The 21,816-nt window shown below is 43.2% G+C and overlaps 3 protein-coding genes across 3 annotated transcripts; all 3 read right to left on the minus strand.

Moving 5' to 3' along the window:
• Positions 1–4,687: 4,687 nt before the first annotated feature.
• Positions 4,688–5,838, minus strand: LOC144706076 (uncharacterized). Its single transcript, XM_078578964.1, has one exon. It carries the CDS (start codon positions 5,639–5,641, stop codon positions 4,871–4,873), a length of 771 nt encoding a protein of 256 aa, XP_078435090.1. The 5' UTR covers positions 5,642–5,838; the 3' UTR covers positions 4,688–4,870.
• Positions 5,839–6,009: 171 nt separating this feature from the next.
• LOC144706071 (omega-3 fatty acid desaturase, chloroplastic-like) lies at positions 6,010–8,227 on the minus strand. The gene is made up of 8 exons (XM_078578950.1): positions 7,599–8,227; positions 7,436–7,525; positions 7,284–7,350; positions 7,103–7,195; positions 6,842–7,027; positions 6,676–6,756; positions 6,444–6,581; positions 6,010–6,319 (listed from the first exon to the last, which is right to left on the minus strand). The coding sequence occupies exons 1-8, from the start codon at positions 8,090–8,092 to the stop codon at positions 6,155–6,157; spliced, it is 1,314 nt and encodes a 437-aa protein (XP_078435076.1). The 5' UTR covers positions 8,093–8,227; the 3' UTR covers positions 6,010–6,154.
• A 340-nt stretch (positions 8,228–8,567) lies between these two features.
• Positions 8,568–11,072, minus strand: LOC144706083 (acyl-lipid omega-3 desaturase (cytochrome b5), endoplasmic reticulum-like). Its single transcript, XM_078578976.1, has 8 exons — positions 10,565–11,072; positions 9,964–10,053; positions 9,821–9,887; positions 9,660–9,752; positions 9,378–9,563; positions 9,226–9,306; positions 9,010–9,147; positions 8,568–8,922 (listed from the first exon to the last, which is right to left on the minus strand). The coding sequence occupies exons 1-8, from the start codon at positions 10,855–10,857 to the stop codon at positions 8,716–8,718; spliced, it is 1,155 nt and encodes a 384-aa protein (XP_078435102.1). The 5' UTR covers positions 10,858–11,072; the 3' UTR covers positions 8,568–8,715.
• Between the last annotated feature and the right edge of the window lie 10,744 nt (positions 11,073–21,816).

A 21,816-nucleotide genomic window follows, 5' to 3' on the forward strand; every position in this document is an offset into this window, starting at 1 on the left:
TCGCATTTTATCCGTGGTTTTGTTTTGAATCGTTTTAAGTTTCTCCCCTATGTTTTTCATTGTAAGTGTTGCAAAAGGGGTCCCTTATTGGGCCCCTTATTGGGCCCCTTATGTGAGCTTTGTAATGGGCCCATCATGGCCCTATATAAGACCATGATGGGGCATGTTCTACTCAGATCTGGATTTCAATTCGTGGAAGTTACACGTCATATTCAGATCTCACATAAGAAGGAGAAGAGGAGAGGAAGAGGAAGAAGAAGAAGAGGAAAAAGGAAGAAAGAGAGAGGGAGAAGGACAAGTAGAAAAGAGGTGGGAAGGTTCGCCGCGGGTCCTCGCAACGTCCGTTGTGGCCAAACTGGGTGCAAGTTGCACCCTTCACCCGCGTGACTCACGCGCACGGTGAACGCGCGCCACATCCTCCAAGGCATGCATTGCAACGGGTCGAGATTCTAGCCACGCACTGGGACAACAGTTTCACGATCTGCCTCCTCCGCCAGTCTGTCGTGAAAACCTCCGGCATCGCTGCCCGAACGTAACCCAACGGAACGGACATTGCACTGCCCTCTCGTGTTGGCTGTGTGCACATGCAGAACACGTCGCACGGCAAGAAAACCGTTCTGCCACTAGTGGGTCAGCCTCTGGCAACTCTATACCATTGCTTATTGGATTGTTGTTTCGAACGGGGGACGTTCATGTCGCCTAGAGCCTTGCGACGCCGATCGAGTAACCATGCTGCTGATCCCGTCAACGGGTCACAAGTTGACCCCGGCAAGTTGGGACGGCAAGGCCACCCTAGCACTGCCCACCGCACGCGGTAAGCTCATTGCAGCAGTCCCACGCGGATCCAATCTGCCCAAAACTGTGGTCGTGATATCCTCGCACCGCATGAGCACCAGTCAATACGATGGGCTTGCTTGCACCGCGTGAGCGCCCAAACGCGACCAGTCAACACGACCAGCCCTCGCGCATTTCACGTGCGACCCACGGAGCGCGCGGCTTGTGAGGGGTATCCAGCTTGCTGTGCTGTTGACGGCAGCTTGCTCACACTAGAGCTACTCGGGCTTTCCCCTGCCGTCCCACCCGCTGAGACACACAAAACAGCCGACCACACCCACGCCATCGGGTCTCTACCACACCTTCCTCAATGAATAGGACGCCCGGCCGCACGCGCCACCTGCTTGGCTGTGCGCTGGCCTTGAGTCGGAGAGCCTGCCACTCTGATGTCTCATTGCGCCATCCTGCTAATCGCTGGACAGTGCTTAGACTCGAGTGCCATCGTGCCACCTGGTGCCACTCGCGACGACTATCTATCTCTGCTAGTGCTGGTCCACCATTCGATCGCGCCCATCGAGTTCAGCCGTGTGCTTGAGCTGACTCTCCACTGCTCTACTCTCCTTTGACCTACGACACCCGCTCCAGCGCCGCACCAAAGCAGACTGTTGAGCCACTCTGCGGTACCTCCGGCACACCTCCACCTCTCCTTGCCCGCACTGATCCTTCGCACAAACGAGGACATCGACGAAGAACACTGCCACCGACGAGGTATGCTGTTCTCCTTGCTCCTCTGTTAGATTATGTCTTCCGGTATATTTTTGCTGCACTCCACCGCGCTCGAGTTAGTTTAGGTGAGAGAAAACATATCGAGAAAACTATGAATTGAGTGTTTCCCTAGGCACAGGCCGAGCCTATCCGTTACGTGCGAGCCCTATGGAATTATTCCCTTCAGCGCCGTAGTTGTTGTCATTGCTCTGACGAGGGTCAGAAGGTCACCGTCATCGTCATCGGTCGCGCGCCCCAGAGCTCAGAACTCAGGGAATTCCCACAAAACGGACCTGCACGTACACTCACCTGGGGCTTCTTCGCATCACGTGGTTACATTCTCCATGTGAATTACCCATCAGACAACGACATCGACGACGTCCGACATCATCTTGGTATCAAAGCATCGTCTCGATACCCGCCCGAACGACGTCCTTGACGACATCCAGCATCAAGGAGCGAGAGGGAAAGGGAGAAAGGAGAGAGAGAGAGAGAGAGAGAGAGAGAGAGAGAGAGAGAGAGAGAGAGAGAGAGAGAGGGAGAAAGGAAGAGAGAGAGAGAGAGAGATGGAGAAAGGAAGAGAGAGAGAGAGAGAGATGGAGAAAGGAAGAGAGAGAAAGAGAGGGTAAGAAAGCTATGGACAACTGTTTATAAGAAAATTAAGGAAATATTATGGAGAATAATCAGAAAATATTATCTGGAAAGATATTACGGAAAGTGATCCATGGAATATTTCTGGAACGTCACAAACATGAAAATACCAAACTTATTTCAACATAGAGTATTGAAATAATTCATGTCCCTTTATCCCTCTGTTCTGAGTGGGAGTTGAAAAGTTGTGTGATCCCCCACTGTTCTAGGTGGGCTTGTGACGATTGAATACTTCAAAATGTAAATTTATAAAACCCTCCTACATTTCGATGATTACAGATGCTGATGATTACACTCTTCCATCTAGATGACCTAGTAATCATCATCAAGCATCTGCATTTTTTCTAGTTTTTTTAAGGAGGCACAATTTCTCAGATATTTGGAATGCCATATCCTATATCTTATGTGTTGTCATGTAATTTTTTGACACCATGTCTTGAAACTAAATTCCACATGTATCATGTACCAAAAGCTGGTTTACTATCAGCATGCAGATCATGAAGCTCAATTGGCAAACTGTTATGCAAGAGGACTCGGATGCACTAAAGACAGATAGGACAGTCTATTAATCCCTCGGTAAACGAGAGAATACACTTTATATGCAATGGGAAAATAAAATAATATATAATGCCAAGTTTTGAAATCACTGGGCCTGATTAGTTGTGAAAGACTATTATCAACCAGGATTTGTCTTCTTTGAGACGTTGCACCTGTGGCAAAGGATACAAACTATCAAGTTTGTCCTTGCCGTTGCCATTGTGAAAAATTGGCATTTTTTGTTATGTCAATTGTACCTTCTTTAATGGCGATTGAATGAAGAAGTCAGCAGGTATATACCATATGAATACAAGGTCCAGAGTTTTCCTTTCAGTGGATCATGATTCATGGCCCGTGTGTCAACTCCATAAATCTATCTGTGGCCTAAAGCAAACGTCTTGGCAATGGTTAATCAAACTGCCATATGCTTGCTTGATTGAGTTTGGCTTTCATCAGTCAAAATCAGACAATTTTATGTTCTTTAGATGGAAGGAGGATAATTTGATTATTTGTCTCCTTTATATGGATGTTCCTTTATTTCTTGGAACTCCAAATAACAGTCTCTATTTTCTCTCACTCATAAAGTATTGGGCCGTGGGCCACACTGTAGTAGTGCTTTGTTGGGTGAAGTAGAGTTATTGAAGGGTTGGAAATTAAATTACATGGTTCTACGGACCTCTTTAGTGATAGTCATACTATGTATCAATATCTAAATTCTTGTCTTACATAAATGTGACTTAAACCTAGAGAAAACTTTTCTCCCTTAATGCACGTTAGCTATTACAGGGAGAGAAAACTTCTTCTAATCGACACCAATCATCAGTTAAGGTGCTTCCTTCTGTACTAATTCATAGCATTTTATCCAAACTGGGACTTATCAGGATATCGTCCATGTGAAGACCTACTTGATACTTTAATGTGTCATTAAATAAGAGGGAGGGATATTAAACAAGATGTATCTGTTGATACCTGCTAATGTATATGTACTAATACGGGTTTCTCGTCTTCACACTGAGAAACTATTTCCCTTCTCTCAGTCTAGTAATAAGTACTTAGCAGAAGCAATAAAGAAGAAAATGTTTTTATTCTCTAATAGAAAGAGAGGTAGAGAGATAAAGATATAAATGGGAACGTAGAAAGACAGAGACAGGGAGAAGTACATGGAGAGATAAAGGCATAGAGAGAGGAGGGGACACTACCCGACCCCTAATCGCCAATACTGGGACAGCCAGAATTTATAAATTACTACGAACTCCCAATTTCTAAAGCCCCACCCATTTCTAAGAGTTACGAGAGGACAAAAAAAGGTTAAAACGATCTGATGTTTTCAAGCGAGAAACCACGCATCGTTTAACCAACTATTCCTATTAAAGTCAAATTATGGAAATCGAGTTGTCCCAAAATCGAATCACGCCAAAGATGATTTGAAAACACTCATAAGTTAGACGGGCATAAGTGCAACGCTTAGACATGATGATCAATTTTTTGTGCAGAAGACGAAGAAATAATAACTCAGGATGAAGGCATCGCAACCATTGGAATCGACTGTATTCGTCGAACTGAGAGCTAGAAAAACAACCAAATCAGAAAAAGATTACCTTAAACAGCAATCAAATCAAATTGGCTAGTAATCATATACTCGAGGCAGAAACTTAAGGAAACAGTTCAAACCAAGGAGTCATCAGCGAAACAATCGCAGATATGAACATCAATTCAGATAGAGCTGTCATACCCATTGCAGACCTGAATTACCACACCATAAAAAAGTGTATATTGTTGATAAGATGATACAATTTAAAGAGGGCTTACATGAAATTTTAGAAAAAAAAGTCATCATTTACCCATTCGAGAAAAATAACAAATACATCAAGAAGCAGAGATATGTAGGAATCCCAAGGAGTTTGCATTAAGAAAGGAGATCTGAACAAACGTGAATTAGAGTCAAAATGCGCAAAGGATGTCGCCTTCAACTAAGCATCCAATTACCATGTCAAATTTACAAAATGTGAAAGGAGGGTATCAGATCGGATCAATCTTTGAAGAAACAAATAATCAAATGATTACCGATTTGAGATATAGAGAAAGGGAATGGAAGGGGAGGGAGGGAGAATGAAAGAAAAATTACCAATCCCTGAAAAAAAAATTAAAATATGATTAGCAACGAGAAGAGAGAATAGACGAGGAAGCAGGCGTAAGCTACAAGCCCACGGTGCTCATCGCCGCAGGACGCCAGGTCGACTAGAAGCCTCGTGCATACCCTTGTCGACCACAAAACGAAGACGGCCCCCAAATAGAACGCTATAATCCCTCCTTGAGGAACAAACAGCGCCACGGCCGAGAATATAACCATGGGAAGCATGCAGTATCCAACCAAGCTCACAGAACGGTAAAGATCAAGGTTCCCGTTGCGCCCGGCGAGCATGTTGAACATGATGTACAAGAAGAATGCAGCAATGGTGACCCAACCTAAGATAATCCCAAAATGAAACTTCCCCGCGAGCAGCTGGAAGAGACCGAAGGCCATGAGAAACAGAAACGGACCCGATAGATCGGCATCCTCGTGAAGATTCGCGTTGATGCGAAAAGGATTCAAGATCGATCTCGTCTTTCGCCAGATCTGCCGCGTGTTGATGCCAAGTTCTTCGAGAAGAGGCGGCTCGTCTTCGAAAGAACTACCCCCGACAGCGGCGTAGCCGGCGGAGCCGAAGACGGGGTTGGAGAAAGACGAAGACGGAGGCGCAGATCCGATTTCGAAGGACATGAAGGGGAGGCCAGCGCCGGCGTTGGGATTGGCCGGCCTCGGCGGCGGCTGGAAGAAGGGGCCGCCCGAAGAAGCCCGTCGCTGGCTGGGAACGCCGGAATTCGCTCCGGAAGAGGGAAAAACAACAGGCGGCACGCCAAATTCCTTCGACATACCTCCCAAACCGGCGAGATCGCGCTCGATTGAAGCCGAAGAGATCTCAAATCCACAGAAAACAGCAGATCCCAAGAACAAACCCTAGGTATCGCTCCCAAAAAACCTCAATCGCACGATCTCCTCCCGCCTTCGAGAAACCCTAGATCAAGAATCTTTCGCCGGCGATCATCCGGCAGACTACCGCCGGCGGTCGGCGCGAAAAGCCGCCTTATATAGCTGCCGCAAACGCCACGTCACTCGCCCTCTCGCAGCCGTCCGATTATCTTTCCCAATATCCCCGCGCACCGTCGGATCAACCGTCATCCGTCCGACGACGGACGACGAACCGACCACAGTTTTTAAGTATCGGCCTATCGGGTCGAATGTTAAAAAGATTTGGACCGGCGCAGTAAATATATGTTTTCGAGAGGACTCTTCTCAAATTGGGTTCGATAGTTGCTCGATTGAATGCCAGAGAGAGGGGCGGGGGCGTCGAATCGGACACCGTGCGATGAATGCGACCGGGTCGAATCACAGGCGAGGGTCGGTCTGGTAGTAGACGACGTCTCCGTCGTCGCTGACGAAGTGGTCGGTCTTCAAGCTCCGTAGCAGATCCCCAAACAAGTGCAAGGGCAGCGGCCCCGATTTCTTCGGCTCTCTGTAGTACTTGCCCAGCACCGGCCGGGCCGCCTCCGTCTGCCAAATCAAGCAAAAATAATCTCTCTAAATCAGCGGAGAAGCACCAATCGAGCGGCGGAGAAGAAGGGAATCATGGAAAGAACACGAATCGAACGGCGGAGAAGAAGGGAGAGAGCTTCACCGCTTCGATGAGATTGTAGTGGGGGATTTGCGGGAAGAGATGGTGAATAACGTGCGTCCCGATGTCGTGGTGGATGTTGTTAATCCATCCGTAGTCTCTATCCAGCGTCGTCAACCCCCCCCGCAGGTAACTCCATTCCTGGAATTTTTGTTAGAAATTTGTAATTTTGGAGCAGAACCCAGAATTTTGATGGTCCCTAAAATGCTGGGTTTGATGATTATTTTGGTTTTACCTTGCCACGGTACCAGGGAAGCTTCTCCTCGTGGCCATGGTGATGCATGTAGGTGACAAAGTCTAGCCACATGACGAAGATCTGAAGAAGGGGAAAACCCCATTAGGAGAGTTATAGAAGTTTTCATTTTTTCTCTTTTGGGTTGGTGGAGAGCGAAGCGCTGTACCAGATAAGGAACTAAGTAAAGCTTGAGCATCCACACCGGACCCACGGCGAAGGAGAGACCGGCAAGCAGTGCCAACATGGCCGTCCAGCAGGCTGTAGAAGTCAGCACGTCGTTCTTCTCGTTCGGCGCAAACAGGTCGCTTTCCGGGTTGAAATGTGACCCTTTCTTCCCAGGACTCCTCGTCCACTGAAGAAGAGACAATTGAGAAAAATCCATGGAGGAGGAGTAGCTTTTCAACTGAGAAATATAGCGAGAACTCACAAGATAGATGGGGTAAGCGAGCAGAGGAAACGGCACCGTAAATCGAAGAATCTTGGTCGCCGGTTCTAAGCTCTGGTAGATCTTCTCTGGCAGCTGTCGCGCCAAAACCGAGAGTTTCATACCGTGAGAGAGGAAAAGAGAAACAAGAAAAAGAGAAGATTTCCTCCAGCCGATCACTCACAGGGTGCCAGGACTCGTCGTTCTCGACGTGGCCGTGGTTCTGGTGGTGTGTCCTGTGGCTGATCCTCCTGCACAGAGAAGATGGAAATGAAGCAATGGAGATTGAAGAAGAAGAAGAAGAAGAGGATTTGGGGAAAATTAAGAGAAACTCACCAGCCATGGTAAGGCACGAGAATGGAGGAATGGAGGAAGTGGCCGAAGACGCTGTTCAGCTTCGGATCGTTGGAGAAGCTCCCGTGGCCGCTGATACAATCACATCGAGAATCGAATCAGAATTCTGTCGAATTGAAAGGGGAGGGGAAATTTTCGGGGGTACCAGTCGTGGCCGAGGACGAAGAGAGCCCAGAACATGGTTCCCTGGGCGGCCCAGTAGAGCGGCCAAACAACCCAGCTATTCAGATAAGCCGCGGTGGCGGCGAGGCCGAGAACGATGGCCACATCGCGGACGACGTAGGAGACCGACCGCCATGGATTCTTGACCCAGCAGTGCTTGGGAATCGCGGCTCGAATATCGGCTAAGGAAAACGGAGGCGCCATGCCCGGGTCGAACTCGCTCTGGCTGTTCTCTTCCTCCTTCTCCTCCACGACGGCCGTTCTCGGCGGCGCGCTGACTCTGACGGCCCAATCCCGGGCCGAGCGCGGTCCGAGGACGACGGGCCGGCTGAGGCGACCGCTCTGCGCGCCCAAGATCGCCGGAATCGGCTGCGCCATGCGAGAATTGGGCGAAACTCGGGAGAGGAAGAGGCGCGAGGGAAGCGGCCGAATGCCGCTCTCCGACAGAACGTAGTTCGCCATCGCGCCCCCCGCCATGGCCAGAAGCTCCGCCCTTCTTCTTCTTCTTCTTCTTCCTCGAGCTAGGGTTGTGGAGGAGATGAGACGTCTAAGGCCCCCGCTATATACTGCTCGGAGCCTCTAATTTCCCTTTCTCCTCACCCTCTCCCTCCCCCCTCTTCTCCTCTTTTAAAACCCCCCCTCCGACGAAGAGAGAGAGCGCCGAGCTCTCACTGTCCACATGAATCTGATTAACCTACGTGGCCAAATCACAGGCCGTCGAATAACCCCTTTTAGTCCACCGCCTTTGTCGATCTTTTTAAATTATAACTCGAAAGCGATGTCGGTAACGGTGAGTACGGCGCGGATTCCTATGCTGACGTGTTCACTCCGCCAATCAGTAGCGGTGGTCGCGTATCTCCGTCCGACGTGGCGATCTCTCATTGGAGGAAACGGGTTCTGCTTTATCAAAATGGCGGCGGGGGAACTGTGGTGGGAGATTTGACACGTCATAAGTTTCAGCGGGCCAGCTCTAAACGGCCCAAAAATCAACATGCGATGTTATTTAAGCAGAAAAATCGCGGAAGAGATGGAAGTTTAGAGCGAGACTGCGAGAGACGGTTCTTTCTCTCTCCGTGACGGAGGGAAACGGAGACGGTCGATCAGTCGGCTTTGAAGAGGCCGACGGCTTTGGCGGCAGCGCCGGACAGCCGGTAATCCGTCTGGTAGTAAACGACGTCGCCTTCGTCGCTGACGAAGTGGTCCTTCCTCAAGCTCCTGGCCAGCGTTTCCATCAAGTGGAACGGAACAGGCCCAGACTTCTCCGGCTTCCTGTAATACTTCCCCAGCACCGGTTTCGCCGCTTCCGTCTGTTCTCCGTCAAAGAGAGAGAGATAAATAACTCTAGAGAGAGACATGGTGCTGTCAGAAAAACCCAACAGAGAAGATTAACCAACCGCTTCTCTGAGATTGTAGTGAGGAATCTGTGGGAAGAGATGGTGGATGACATGGGTGCCTATGTCGTGGTGGATGTTATTGATGATGCCGTAGTCTCTGTCAATGGTTGTCAACGCTCCTCGGAGATAACTCCACTCCTACAAGTCATAAGCAAGCTTAATACGCGCCGTAAACTATACTAATCAAGGCGCATTGACGACATTTATATCAATCACCTTTCCCCGGTACCAGGGTAGCTTCTCGTCGTGTCCGTGATGGTGCAGGTAAGTCACGAGATCCAGCCACGATACAAAGATCTGAGTTTCACCCAAATCAACCCAGTTAATGACAATGTTTAGCCTGTAATTCATGGTTAGGGGTTGATTACCAAGTAGGGGATCCAGTAGAGTTTTATCACGGAGGTCCAGCCATGGAGCCACGTCATCCCGGCGAGGAGAAGTAGCATTGAAGTCCAGCAGAAGGTCGAGGTGGCGACCGCCTTCCTCTCGCTGGGGGTGAAGAGATCGCTGTAAGGGTTGACGTGGGAGCCTGATTTCCCTGGGCTTCTGTAGAGCTGCAACCATGGCGAGATTATCAGACAAGAACCATAATTGGTAATTAACTAATCACTAATCAGTTGTTTTCACAGTTGTTTTCACTAATCACTTACCAGGTACACGGGGAAAGCGAACAAGGGTAAGGGGAAAGAGAAACGCAGCTTGAGAGTCGACTCTCGCAAGCTCTTGAATATCCTTTCCGGCAACTGCCATGTTTTTAAGTGTGTTAATCGCTGAAAGGGTTGTTTAATTTTCTAGATCAAAGCTCGCTTACCGGGTGCCAAGACTCGTCCTTTTCTACGTGGCCGTGGTTCTGGTGGTGGGTTCTGTGGCTAATCCTCCTGTTAATCACAGAGTGGTTTCTGTTAATCCTGACAGTGAAAAGGAATAATTTCAGAGAAGGGGTGGAACACCGACCATCCGTGATAGGGCACGAGGATGAAGGAATGGAGGAGGTGGCCAACGGTACTGTTGAGCATCTTGCTGTCAGAGAAGCTCCCGTGGCCACTGCAACCACACGAGACATCAGATCTGCTCAATTTGGGCATTAATTTAAGAACGAGTGGCCCAAATTTTCTTTGCTCTTGAGCGAGATTTATATTTAAATATTATAATATGCAGACAAAGAGAGAGAGGAAGAATATATCAATGCGGCTGCTACGGTCAGATCTGATTCTCTGGAAGGCAGCGTGCGGTAAAAATAGGGAAAAAAACGACCCGGACGTGGCTGGGAGAGAAAGAAAACAGCGAGGTTAAGAAATGCATCTGAAAAAGGATAATTTTATGAAGTGCCTCCTCTTTCCCTTGAAGAAGATTGGACATTGTGTGGTACATTCAGGACGAGGGCTAAAAACAGAGACAAAGAAGGAGAAATCATCGGAAAAGAAGCGAATCTATGAAAACATCCAAATTGCACGCGAGGAAAGGAATCTAGAGGCAAAGAAGGAGAAATCATCGGAAAAGAAGCGAATCGATAAACACATCCAAATTGCACGCGAGGAAAGGAGTCTAGATTTACCAGTCATGGCCGAGAACGAAAATGGCCCAGAACATCGTCCCCTGAGCGAGCCAATAGACGGGCCAGAAGGCCCAGCTATCAAGCCGCGAGGCAGCGAGAGCCAGGGCGGCGACGACGAAAACGTCCCTGGCCACATAGCTCATCGACCTCCATGGATTCTTGACCCAGCAATGCGCTGGAATCGCAGCTCGGATCTCGCCAATGGTGAAAGGGGGAAGAGATCCGGGGTCGAAATCGTCTCCTTGGCAGGCCTCTCCTCGCTTCTCCGCCTCGGCCATGGCTTTGCGCTCCATGGAGATCTCTTTCGCCGGCTCTCTCTGGCGCTCTCTGGTAATTCCCGTCGCCCTACAGCGGAAATTGGGGGTATTTATAGTGTTTGGGCCGCCGTTAAGTGCGGCGATTCGGCGCTCGTCCTCCGTCCATTGCGTCAGATGCGGGGTGGGCCTCGGGCCCGTTAAACTGGCATAGGCCCGGAGACGGACTCGGACACCGCAAGTTCCCTCTCCCACTCGCTGATATTATTCAAGTGTTCAACGTGGCCGCGTCTTCTCCAGTACTCTCTCTCTCTCTCTCTCTCTCTCTCTCTCTCTCTCTCTCTCTCTCTCTCTCTCTCTCTCTCTCTCTCTCTCTCTCTCTCTTTCTCCATATGTCTCTCTCTCTCTCCCTCCCTCCTCTCTCTCTCTCTCTCTCTCTCTCTCTCTCTCTCTCTCTCTCTCTCTCTCTCTCTCTCTCTCTCTCTCCATATGACTCTCTCTCTCTCTTTTTTTCTCTATCTCTCTCTCTCTCTCTCTCTCTCTCCTCTTTCCTCTCTCCTCTTTCTCTCTCTCTTCTTTCTCTCTCTTCTCCATATGACTCTCTCTCTCTCTCTCTCTCTCTCTCTCTCTCTCTTTCTCCATATGACTCTCTCTCTCTCCCTCCCTCCTCTCTCTCTCTCTCTCCATATTACTCTTTCTCTCTCCCTCCCTCCTCTCTCTCTCTCTCTCCATATTACTCTTTCTCTCTCCCTCCCTCCTCCTCTCTCTCTCTCTCCATATCTCTCTCTCTCTCCCTCCTTCCTCTCTCTCTCTCTCTCTCTTTCTCCATATGACTCTCTCTCTCTCCCTCCCTCCTCTCTCTCTCTCTCTCTCTCTCTCTCTCTTTCTCCATATGACTCACTCTCTCTCTCTTTTTCTCCATGACTCTCTCTCTCCCTCTCTCTCTGCTATCTGCTCTCTCCTCTTTCACTCTTTCTGCTATCTCTCTCTGCTCTTCCTCTCTCCTTTCTCTCTAATCTCTTTATGACTCTCTGCACTCTGCTCTCTGCTATCTCTCTATATCTCTCAGCCCTCTGCCCTCTGCTCTCTGCTCTCTTCTCCCTGCTCTCTCTACTCTCTCTCTCTCTGCTCTCTCTCTCTCAATGACTCTCTCTAATCTCTCTCTTTATAACTCTCTCCCTGATCTCTTTCTTTATGACTCTCTCTCTCTGATCTCTCTCTATAACTCTCTCTCACTTTATGACTCTCTCTCCTCTCTCTTTATGACTCTCTCTCTCTCTATGACTCTATCTCTCTGCTCTCTTTCTATGATGACTCTCTCTCTCTGCTGTCTCTCCATGACTCTCTCTCTCTCTGCTCTCTTTCCATGACTCTCTTTGCTCTCTGCTCGTTCTCTGTGACTCTCTCTTTACTCTCTGCTCGCTCTCTCTGCTCGTTCTCTGCGACTCTCTCTTTGCTCTCTGCTCTCTCTCTCTCTGCTCGTTCTCTGTGACTCTCTCTTTGCTCTCTGCTCGCTCTCTCTGCTCGTTCTCTGTGACTCTCTATTTGCTCTCTGCTCGTTCTCTGTGGCTCTCTCTTTGCTCTCTGCTCTGCTCTCTCTCTCTGTCTCTCTATGGCTCTCTGTTTTCTCTCTCTATGGTTCTCTACGCTCTGCTCTCTCTCTCTCTATGGCTCTCTATGGCTCTCTGTTTTCTCTCTCTATGGTTCTCTACTCTCTGCTCTCTCTCTATGGCTCTCTGCCCTCTCTGTGACTCTCTCTTTCCTCTGTGCTCTCTCTCTCTCTTACACTCTCTCTTGGCACTCCGCTCTCTCTCTATTACTCTCTCTTTCTGCACTCCTCTCCCCCTCCCTATGACTGTCTCACCCCTCTGCTCTCTCTCTATGACTCTCTCTGATCTGTGCTCTCTCTCTCAGTGACTCTTTCTGCTCTCTGTCTAACTATGACTCTCTCTCTCTCATACTACTCAGTAACGATTTACGTGGGGAACCGAAATTCGGTAGGACCGGACCGAACAGGACTTTTTTCGGTTCCGGTCTCTGTCCGGAACCAACTCGTTTAATTGAAATTTTCCATTCCTCTCTGTCTACATCTCTATCAATCTCTATCTCGTTCTCTCCCACCCTCTCCCTCTCCTGCACTTCTCCCACGCCCTTCTCTCTCTGTCTATCCTACTCTCTCGTACGCAAACATAGTACATGCTTGAAAATAATATCGAACGAAGAATTATGTGAGAAGCCGTCTTCTGGAGGATGAGGGCGCCTCTTGTAATTAATGCTCCTCCGCCTCTGCTCTCTCCCTACGATTCTCTCTCTGATCTCTCTCTATGACTTTCTCTGCGCTCTCCATGACTATTTCTCTCGCTCTACTTTCTGCTCTCTCTATGACTCTCTCTACTCTCTGCTCTCTCTCTCTCTTCATATGACTCTCTGCTTTCTGCTCTCTCTCTCTCTCTTCATATGACTCTCTGCTTTCTGCTCTCTCTCTCTCTCTTTATATGACTCTATCTGCTCTCTGCTTTTTCTTTCTCTCTCAATGACCCTCTCAACTCCCACTCCCTCTATACGACTCTCTATCTCTCTATAAATCTCTCTATCTCTGCGCTCTCTCTCTCTCTAAATCTCTTTCAGTGTGCTTCCTCTATGACTCTCGCTGTCTCACTCTCTCTATATGAATTTCTCTCTCTCCGCTCTCTCTACGACTCTCTCTCACTGCTTTCTGCTCTCGCTGTCTCTACGATTCTCTCTCTCTCTGATCGCTCTCATTCTCTCTATGACTTTCTCTGCGCTCTGCTCTTTCTCCGTATGGCTCTCTCTCTCTCTCTCTCTCTCTGCTCTTTCCCTATGACACCATCTCTCTTTCTTTGCTCTCTCTCTATGACTCCCCTCTCTCTCTCTGCTCTCTCTCTCCATGACTCTATCTCTCTCTGCTCGCTCACTATTAGACTCTCTCTCTCATACTACTATGTAAGGAATAACATGAGAACCGAAATTCTATCGAACCTACCGAACTGGGATTTTTCTTTCCCGAATTTCGGTGGACCGAAATTTCGGTTCCGGTCTTTGTCCGGGACCGAAAATCTCTCTCTGCGTCTCTCATAATCTCTATCTCTCTCTCTTTCTCTCTCTATCTCTCCCTTCTCTCTCCTGAAATCCTCCTATCGCGTCCTTTCTCTCTTTGTATTTCGTACTCTTGTCTCGTACTCGAACATGGCACGCTATTGCAGGAGCAGACTTGAAAATAATATCGAGCAAAGAATAATGTGAGAAGATGAGCCCTTGAAAGTATGTAAATCGGCGGGACTTTGGCGCATAGTTGCTGTGGATATGCTGTTTGGAGGGGGAGAGAGCGTCCAGTGATTGGGTGCTCGGATTTTGTATCACATAGTTCATGCCGTACAGTAATATTCCAGATAAGTAGGGTCATTGGATGGGACTCTGTTATCATGCCACAAGATTCGCCACCATCCTGGCCACATGATTCTAGACCACTATCCTTACTTTTACGACCAAGGTTGGACACACCCGTCCTGGTCCCACTTTTTAGCAAAGACCTAAACCTTACCACAAGTTTGGTCAGTTTCCGTTAGGTCTATTTTGGTGCTGTCCAGTCAGGTTAACAAGTCAATTTCAATGTCAAAGTGTAAAGGTCAAAATCACAGAAAAGTTTTAGTGCCATTCACGTACAATTCAGAACTTTACTGCAAAAATCTATAATTTCAATTTAGAAAAAAGGAAGTTCCTAGCTCAGGTTGGCTCCATTCATTCATCTCGCGGCATCCAACAGGGCATCAGTTAAGTATGGCCTTGCTGCTTCAACCTAGAGGAGGTAGAGAAAGATGACATAATTAAAACCTCAAAAATTGGGAAAATACATTCCAAAAGGTGACTAAAAGTACTACCAGAAAATGATCACAGCAGCGCAGAGGATGGAAGGGGGGACATGAGGAGGGGAGAGCTGGGAAGGGGGGAAGGGTACGACAACTGGGATGGAAGAACGGCAGTTGGGAGCTGATAACAAGAGCTGGATGTGTGCAGGATAGAAGCAATGTGGGGGGTCCCGTTCGGTTTCAAAGGTATTCCCAATCTTCAGTTCAAACCGAATCTAGACCAATGGTCCAGAATTGGTCTATTCTGATTGGTCCTCCATTAAAAATGTCCAACCCTATCTACAATAGCACCCTAGATTATAATACTCAAAAACAAATGTTGTGATGATTTTTGTTAATGTTAATAAAATTTTAAATTAGTAGAAATACTTACATATCATTAATAAAGATACCGTCATTACATATTAATTCAGAATTCAAATATTTAAATATATTATTAAGTTTTAAAAGAAAATAGGATTGAGTATGCATTGAGTAGAACTCAATTAAGCAAGGAGGTATTCGGGATATTGTTAGTAATTGACAAGTTAATCACAAATCAGAGAAAATAATGTTCAATAATTGCAGGTGTTGACATCAAGAAGTGGTATGGTTTGAGTTGAAGGTAAAGCAACATACCATGATTCGATTGGATAGGTTGTTCATAGGCGTTGAGCAATTTTGATGATCAAAATAGTCTATCTGATCAAATTGGTTGATCTATCAAGTGGGCTGGATTTTGATATTACTGCTGGAGCTACCTAATCCTTAAAATATTGGGTTAATTATATGCAATTTAAATGTTTATGCATTAAAATAATTATATATTCATGTAATCAATCTTAAGATGGTTAAATCTATGTTTAGAGTGAAGCTCTGATTTATGCGGATTTGATAGTATTTTAATGACATGCCATGTGTCACCATTAGATTTGGTCGAATGGCAACCCAATCACACTTTTATGCAATGATTTATGCAACTAATAACTGAAAAGGGTGTCATCATGGCATCTCAAATCATGATGTCATAGAGCCCAATTATTCACTGACACCTTTTTTTAATTTTTATTCGCAGGTATAAAGTGGACCAATAGGAAAACATTTTGGATTTAAGTCATAGTAAATGTGATGAGAATATTGATAAAATAAATATTATTAAAATCTAATTATTTAAATATTGAAAAATCAAAAGTTGCAGTGATACACATGGATCGCACATATACCAATACAATTGTTTAATGATGCTAACGTGGAGTGTGGAAACGCATAGTCATGTCATGCAACCATTGGGCATCTCTTGAGTTTTATAATGTTAATGACACACATCGTTGCACCATTTATTTGATAAAATAAAAAAGAGAATGTTTTGACGTGTCACATGGCACTGTGCCGCCATGTCACACAATGATTAAAATATAAAAGTTACCTCTTTTCTTCTCTACATTGAGACATTTGTCGCCCACGGAGAGATTGATAAACAAGAAATTAAGGTTAAAAATTTTGTTTAAGGCTTCTGATTTATTCAAAAGTATTTGTAAGTTTCCTTACGAACACAAGACAAGCAATGGTCAAGTCCACAGAGAGCAAATATTGAATAAGTGAATTTTATCTTTGATTTTTATTTTTTAGGATTTTTATATTTATTTTAGGGAACAAATCTAATTAAACAAAAGCAACCTAGTGAAAATTAATTCTAGGAAGGTCATATAATATTAATTTTATTTAACCAAATATATTCAAATTTTATTGAATAATCTAGGGAACTTTTATAGAAATTTATAATTTTAAAAAATAATAAATATTTCTTATTAAAATACCTTTTTTGGCGCTTCCTCAACAGGGTGATGGCTAAAAAAACACTAAACAATATTTAAAAAATTCTACAAAAATACTGAAAAATCAAGAAAAATCAGAATATCAGAATCATTTTGAAAATATAATAAATCCCTTAAAATATTGAGCCAAATCTTACTAAATATTTTCTGACTTGTAAAATTATTTTATCAAAGTAAAAAATTATGTTAAAATAACATGAATTCAATAAAAATGGAAAATCATTCTAAAACTGCAATATATAATTTTAACCATTCAGAACAAGGATTTATGATTATTCCAATGAAAATAAGCATATAAAATGCATGAAATTATTACTAATAATACAATGTAATTTATGATTATAAGGGATGAGGTATCCATTTCAATAGATTAGTAAATGAACATTTAAAGATTTTAACAGCCAAATGTAAATGAGAAATCCAATGTGCTTATGATGAGAAGAGAGGGGGAAAAGGACAACTAGGATTTCTTCAACTTCAAAGCTTGAAATCTGATGATGCAGAAGGCTGATTGAGTTCAAATTTTGAGGGTCGCTTAGTCTTCACCCCCTATTTCCATGGAGAATATAGTTTCAAAATATTTTAACCACAAAAGACAACAGTGCTAATGATGAGAAGAGAGGAAAAATAGACAAATTGAATTTCTCCAACTTCGAAGCTCAATATCTAACGATCCATAAGGGTGATTAAGCTTAAATTGAAATATTTCTCCATGGCTCTCTAATCTATAAATTGAGGTGTGAATCATTGAAAAAATCATCCTTAAATTTTTTTCCTATGTTTTGTAGGCTAATTGAAAGATAGTGAGTTTCTAAGATCCATCAAGCTTGTTCTTGGTGTCCTAAGTGTGAGATAGGCAACAGAGAAGAGGGGTAGCTCATCTGTATTCCTAAATCACCATGATCTTGGCATACTATAAGGATCTACAGTAATCATCATCATCTTACAATAGTTTTTCAATACTATTATTAAATTAGATCCCTTTCATCATTCTATTTTACATAACTTCATGTCTCGTGTATTTCACATCACCGTCTCTTTGCCATCTCACTTTTCATCTGTCTTACATGCCTCATTTATTTCATCATATCACTCTAGTCTACTTACTTTATTATCTAGTTATGTATGTCCATTATCTTTCTCACTCATTCTTTTAATACCCTCATTATTACTATCTACTCCTTACGATAATAGTATCTTTTTATAAGTAATTACCACCTTCTCACCTTAAACTTTCTCATCTCTCAATCCTGAGTTTTTTTATGCCATCTCATCTCATTAATCACTATTTAAATAATATAAAATCATTAATTCTGTGGAGACAGTCCTACTCATCACCAACTGTATTTAATTGCGTACATATTTATATTTTTATTAATTAAACTCAAAAACATCAACATGAATTAAAATCCTAATTTTGAGTTTACCAATTCCACATCAACCACCTTGATTGATCTAATTGTATTGTATCCATTTTTTTAATTGATCCTGAAATAATCAACTTTTATGTGCACCTAATGTATTTGTAAGACAAATTTAAATTATAAAACATAAATTATTATATTAGATAATGATTAATATCTGATGTTTTCTATTTCTAGTTATTATTGATATTACCCATGTGGATGAATTTAAATCCGCTAAATTACTCATTTCCAGTCCTATACTTTTTTTATAAGAGTGTCCCTTGTAAAGCAAACTAAAAAAAACATTATATTTGATTTCAAAATTTTCAAAAATTGGCATGTCTTTCAAAGCGGACCTATCTCTCTCACACCAGTTTAATAAAAAAATATTCGCATCAGTGAAATGTGTAAAAAGTTGAACTTTATTTGACTTCCTAATCATCATTGGTTCATTGTTTGGCTCAGTTTGTGAAAAAAAACATGATATGTAATTCATCTCATGATATCACACAGGACATGAAAAATGCCAGAATACACAATCAAACTTTTCCTTCCAATGGCCTTCATTATTAAATGTTCATAGTGTTATAAACTTGATGAATAAGAACAAGAATTTTATAAAAAAGTTCTTCTAAATCTGACAAGGAGAGAACAATATGGATTGTGATAAAATTTCAATGTGACATCATAACATTAATGTGAGAAAGGGGATTAAACTACATCTTAGAGCTTAGACTGATCATGAAACGAAGTTATTAGATTCTATTACTCCAAGAAATAAAAAAAAATGACTTCATGTGTCTTTCTAAGACAATAATATTGTATTCCTTTGGTGGCTTTGATAGATTTTTCTAAGCTTATCATGTAGCTTATATGTCATTGGAAAGCAGCTTCAAGGATCCAACAAATAGCTCAAGAAAGTTGACAATCCCTGGCTACAACCAAGGGGACATCGTAAAAGTACCTGCAATTATTACTTTTTTCCACTACACTTACCGGCTTCATATTATATACAGAGTGAACCATCCGTTTGATGACATCACATTCAGTTAAAGATAGGCCATTAAAAGTTTCATATAAAATAGCGCAAAATTTTGTCATTTTACCTTCATTAAAAAATTTACCAATTTATTAAATTACGCTTATGATACCTGATTTTTCTCTATGAGATGAATCAACATTTGATAGAGAGAACACTAATTTATTTAATGAAAAGGTAAATGATATTGAGGAGAGGAAGATGCCCCAAAATGTAAAGCCAAAGTTGACTATAAATCAAAATTAAAGATATGTTACATATTTTCCCTTCAATGCTTTTGTAGTCTGATCGAAAGCTAATGAGTTTATGAGATCCATTAAGTGTGTTCATAGAATCCTTGGTGTTTCAAAGGGAGCTTACCTGCACTTCAAAATTTTTGTGATCCTGGCAAAACATAATGATCTAAAATAAGTATCATCTCCTTGCATTGGTTCATGGTTGCCTCATCATTAGCTTAGATCAATTTCACCATCATGTTTTGCCATCACATTATGTCTTTAAACCCTTCAATCACATATCCCCCATTTCATGACAAATTCCTTTTATCATCTCACTTGAAATCCCCCTTACATGATGTGTTATTTTCATCATCTCAATCCCATTTATAAGCATCTTCAATTTTTATTATCCCTCCAATTTTTTTCTCACTCTTTCTTCTAAAATTAAGATGAACACTTCATAGTTCATATTATAAGCATCTTCATTTTATTAATAATTAACACCTAATACCCTTAAAAATTTTTTACCATTGAGCACATATTTTATCAATAATTAACACTATCTACCCTTGTAATGTTATCTCATATAATCGCATTAGTCACTATTTAAATAACATAAAATCATTAATTATCGTTCCCTATGTAGACAGTCTGTAATCATCATTATTCAGATTTATTTACGTGAGTATAGGTTATATTTTTATTGATTAAGCTCAAAAATACAAACAATGAAATAAAACCCTAATACCTTTGTGGAGGGCAATAGGAACATGAAGATGAAGTACTTTCCCATGAAAGTGATCACTAGAAGGGTCTTACCAACAGATGATGAAGGTGAATCTGATCATAAGGCACATGATTAGATGACGAAAAAGCCTGAGGTGCCTATAAAGGAGCAGACAAGGGAGAAACTATAAAAGTAGAAAGGGTAGGAAAGGGATACACAATGACCACCAAAGGAGGAAAACCATTTGGTGATGATCCATTGGATCAAGGATGAGTCAATGTTGGGGAAAATAAAGGAGACTCCTCATGAAACATAATATCAACTAATGTCACATAGCGATGAATATTAGGAAAATAGATGTGATTCATGATTAGCCAACAAAGACCCACTTGAGGGCACGAGGGAAAGTTTATTGGATAAAATTTAATGCATCTAAAGACTTGAGGGGGTAAGGATAAAAAGAAAAAAAATTGGGAGAAAATGATGAAGTAGTATTACCCCGCCAAGTGGGTGGAAGGAAACTGACTTCAGATATATCTGTTTTTCAATAATACATCTCACCACAAAGAACGAGGAGCATTCATCTCAACGGGTAGTATGTGAGAAATCTCAAGAAGCTACCAATGTTTTTATTATTCGGCACCATTTTGCTTGGATGTGTGCAGACACGTGGTTTGATAAAGAATTTTTCAATCAACATGAAATGTGCAAAGTGAGTCTTGGATCAAATCCAAAGCATTGGCCATACGGAAGGATTATGGGTATGGTAGATTATTGTGCAATGACCTTGGTAATGACGTGAACAACTGTAGTGTGAACTTGGGTTTGAACTTGAAGAAGATAGACCCATCTCAGCCAAGTATAGTCATAAACAAAGACAATGTAGTAACTATGGCCCAAGATTAACAGAGTACAAGAGGGACCCATACATCATAGAGAATGAGGTCAAAGGTAGCTAAGCATGGAATCCTATATAGACTCACTTATGAAGAACGATAGTGTTTAAATAACTAACATGAACTACACAAAAAACTTATTAAGAGAAAACCAAAACAAGGGTTTTTGAAGTATTTCAAAACAAGGATGTTCGAAGTGAGAATTATAAAAAATAGATGAAGTGAACATCGAGGAGAAAAAGGGTTTGAGGGCTAGAAAAACATTAATAAGAAATTAAATTTGTAGATGCCTCATACCTTGTCACACCTTGAATGAGTCATTACCATTGTTCACACAGCCTGTAATGTACAATGAAAATAGAAAAATGTAACTGAGACGAGGATGGCTTGGATAATGGCACAAATAGTAAGAAATATGGGAACATAGAGAACTTAGGTGAGAGGAATACTCGGGGTTACTACAATATTACCATGGTCTTTGACTGGACAAGTCTACCCATTGGCAATGGTAACAAGAGGATGATTAGGAAAATCCAGTAAGGTACCAGACATGTGGGTGGAGGCCCCTCAATCAATAATCCATGGTAACGATGATGATTCAAAGAGGACATGTGTATCTGATGTGGAAAGAGTAAGAAGCGATGTCATATTGGTTGATGGAGGAGTCATTGTACCACTCAGGTTATGTAGTGTTTGATATTCAGGTGAGATCAATGTCACTTGGAAAGTCAAAGATGAAGCACTTGATGGTGCTATAGAAGCTGGTACATTAGACATGAATTTTGGTTGCATAGTTTGGGCTTCCCTCGTGCTACATGACCAATATTCGATTTTGATGCAGGATAAACATGTGGTCCTTGACGAGTGGAGTACCAAAAGGTATCTCCCAAGGTAGGATGGCTAGAGCTGACATGTAGGGTACCCAAGTCACTCTAAGAGCAGCAAAAAAATGAGATATAATATTTGATAAGTCCAAAGTTAGGGGTTTTATGTCATTGTTTTGATTCAGAC

The sequence above is a fragment of the Wolffia australiana genome, chromosome 1 (genome assembly GCF_029677425.1).
Source record: "Wolffia australiana isolate 7733 chromosome 1, ASM2967742v1".
NCBI classification, from domain to species: domain Eukaryota; kingdom Viridiplantae; phylum Streptophyta; class Magnoliopsida; order Alismatales; family Araceae; genus Wolffia; species Wolffia australiana.

What these genes read in the sequence shown, in the direction of transcription:
- LOC144706083 (XM_078578976.1), bottom strand. Translation starts at nt 10,857, where the DNA reads ATGGAGCGCAAAGCCATGGCCGAGGCGGAGAAGCGAGGAGAGGCCTGC. An exon ending in TCGCTTTCCCCGTGTACCTG is followed by an intron (nt 9,564 to 9,659) that starts GTAAGTGATTAG and finishes CCATGGTTGCAG; the next exon opens with CTCTACAGAAGCCCAGGGAA. An exon ending in TCTACTGGATCCCCTACTTG is followed by an intron (nt 9,307 to 9,377) that starts GTAATCAACCCC and finishes GGTGAAACTCAG; the next exon opens with ATCTTTGTATCGTGGCTGGA.
- LOC144706071 (XM_078578950.1), bottom strand. Translation starts at nt 8,092, where the DNA reads ATGGCGGGGGGCGCGATGGCGAACTACGTTCTGTCGGAGAGCGGCATT. An exon ending in TCGCTTACCCCATCTATCTT is followed by an intron (nt 7,028 to 7,102) that starts GTGAGTTCTCGC and finishes TCTCTTCTTCAG; the next exon opens with TGGACGAGGAGTCCTGGGAA. An exon ending in TTTACTTAGTTCCTTATCTG is followed by an intron (nt 6,757 to 6,841) that starts GTACAGCGCTTC and finishes CCCCTTCTTCAG; the next exon opens with ATCTTCGTCATGTGGCTAGA.
- LOC144706076 (XM_078578964.1), bottom strand. Translation starts at nt 5,641, where the DNA reads ATGTCGAAGGAATTTGGCGTGCCGCCTGTTGTTTTTCCCTCTTCCGGA.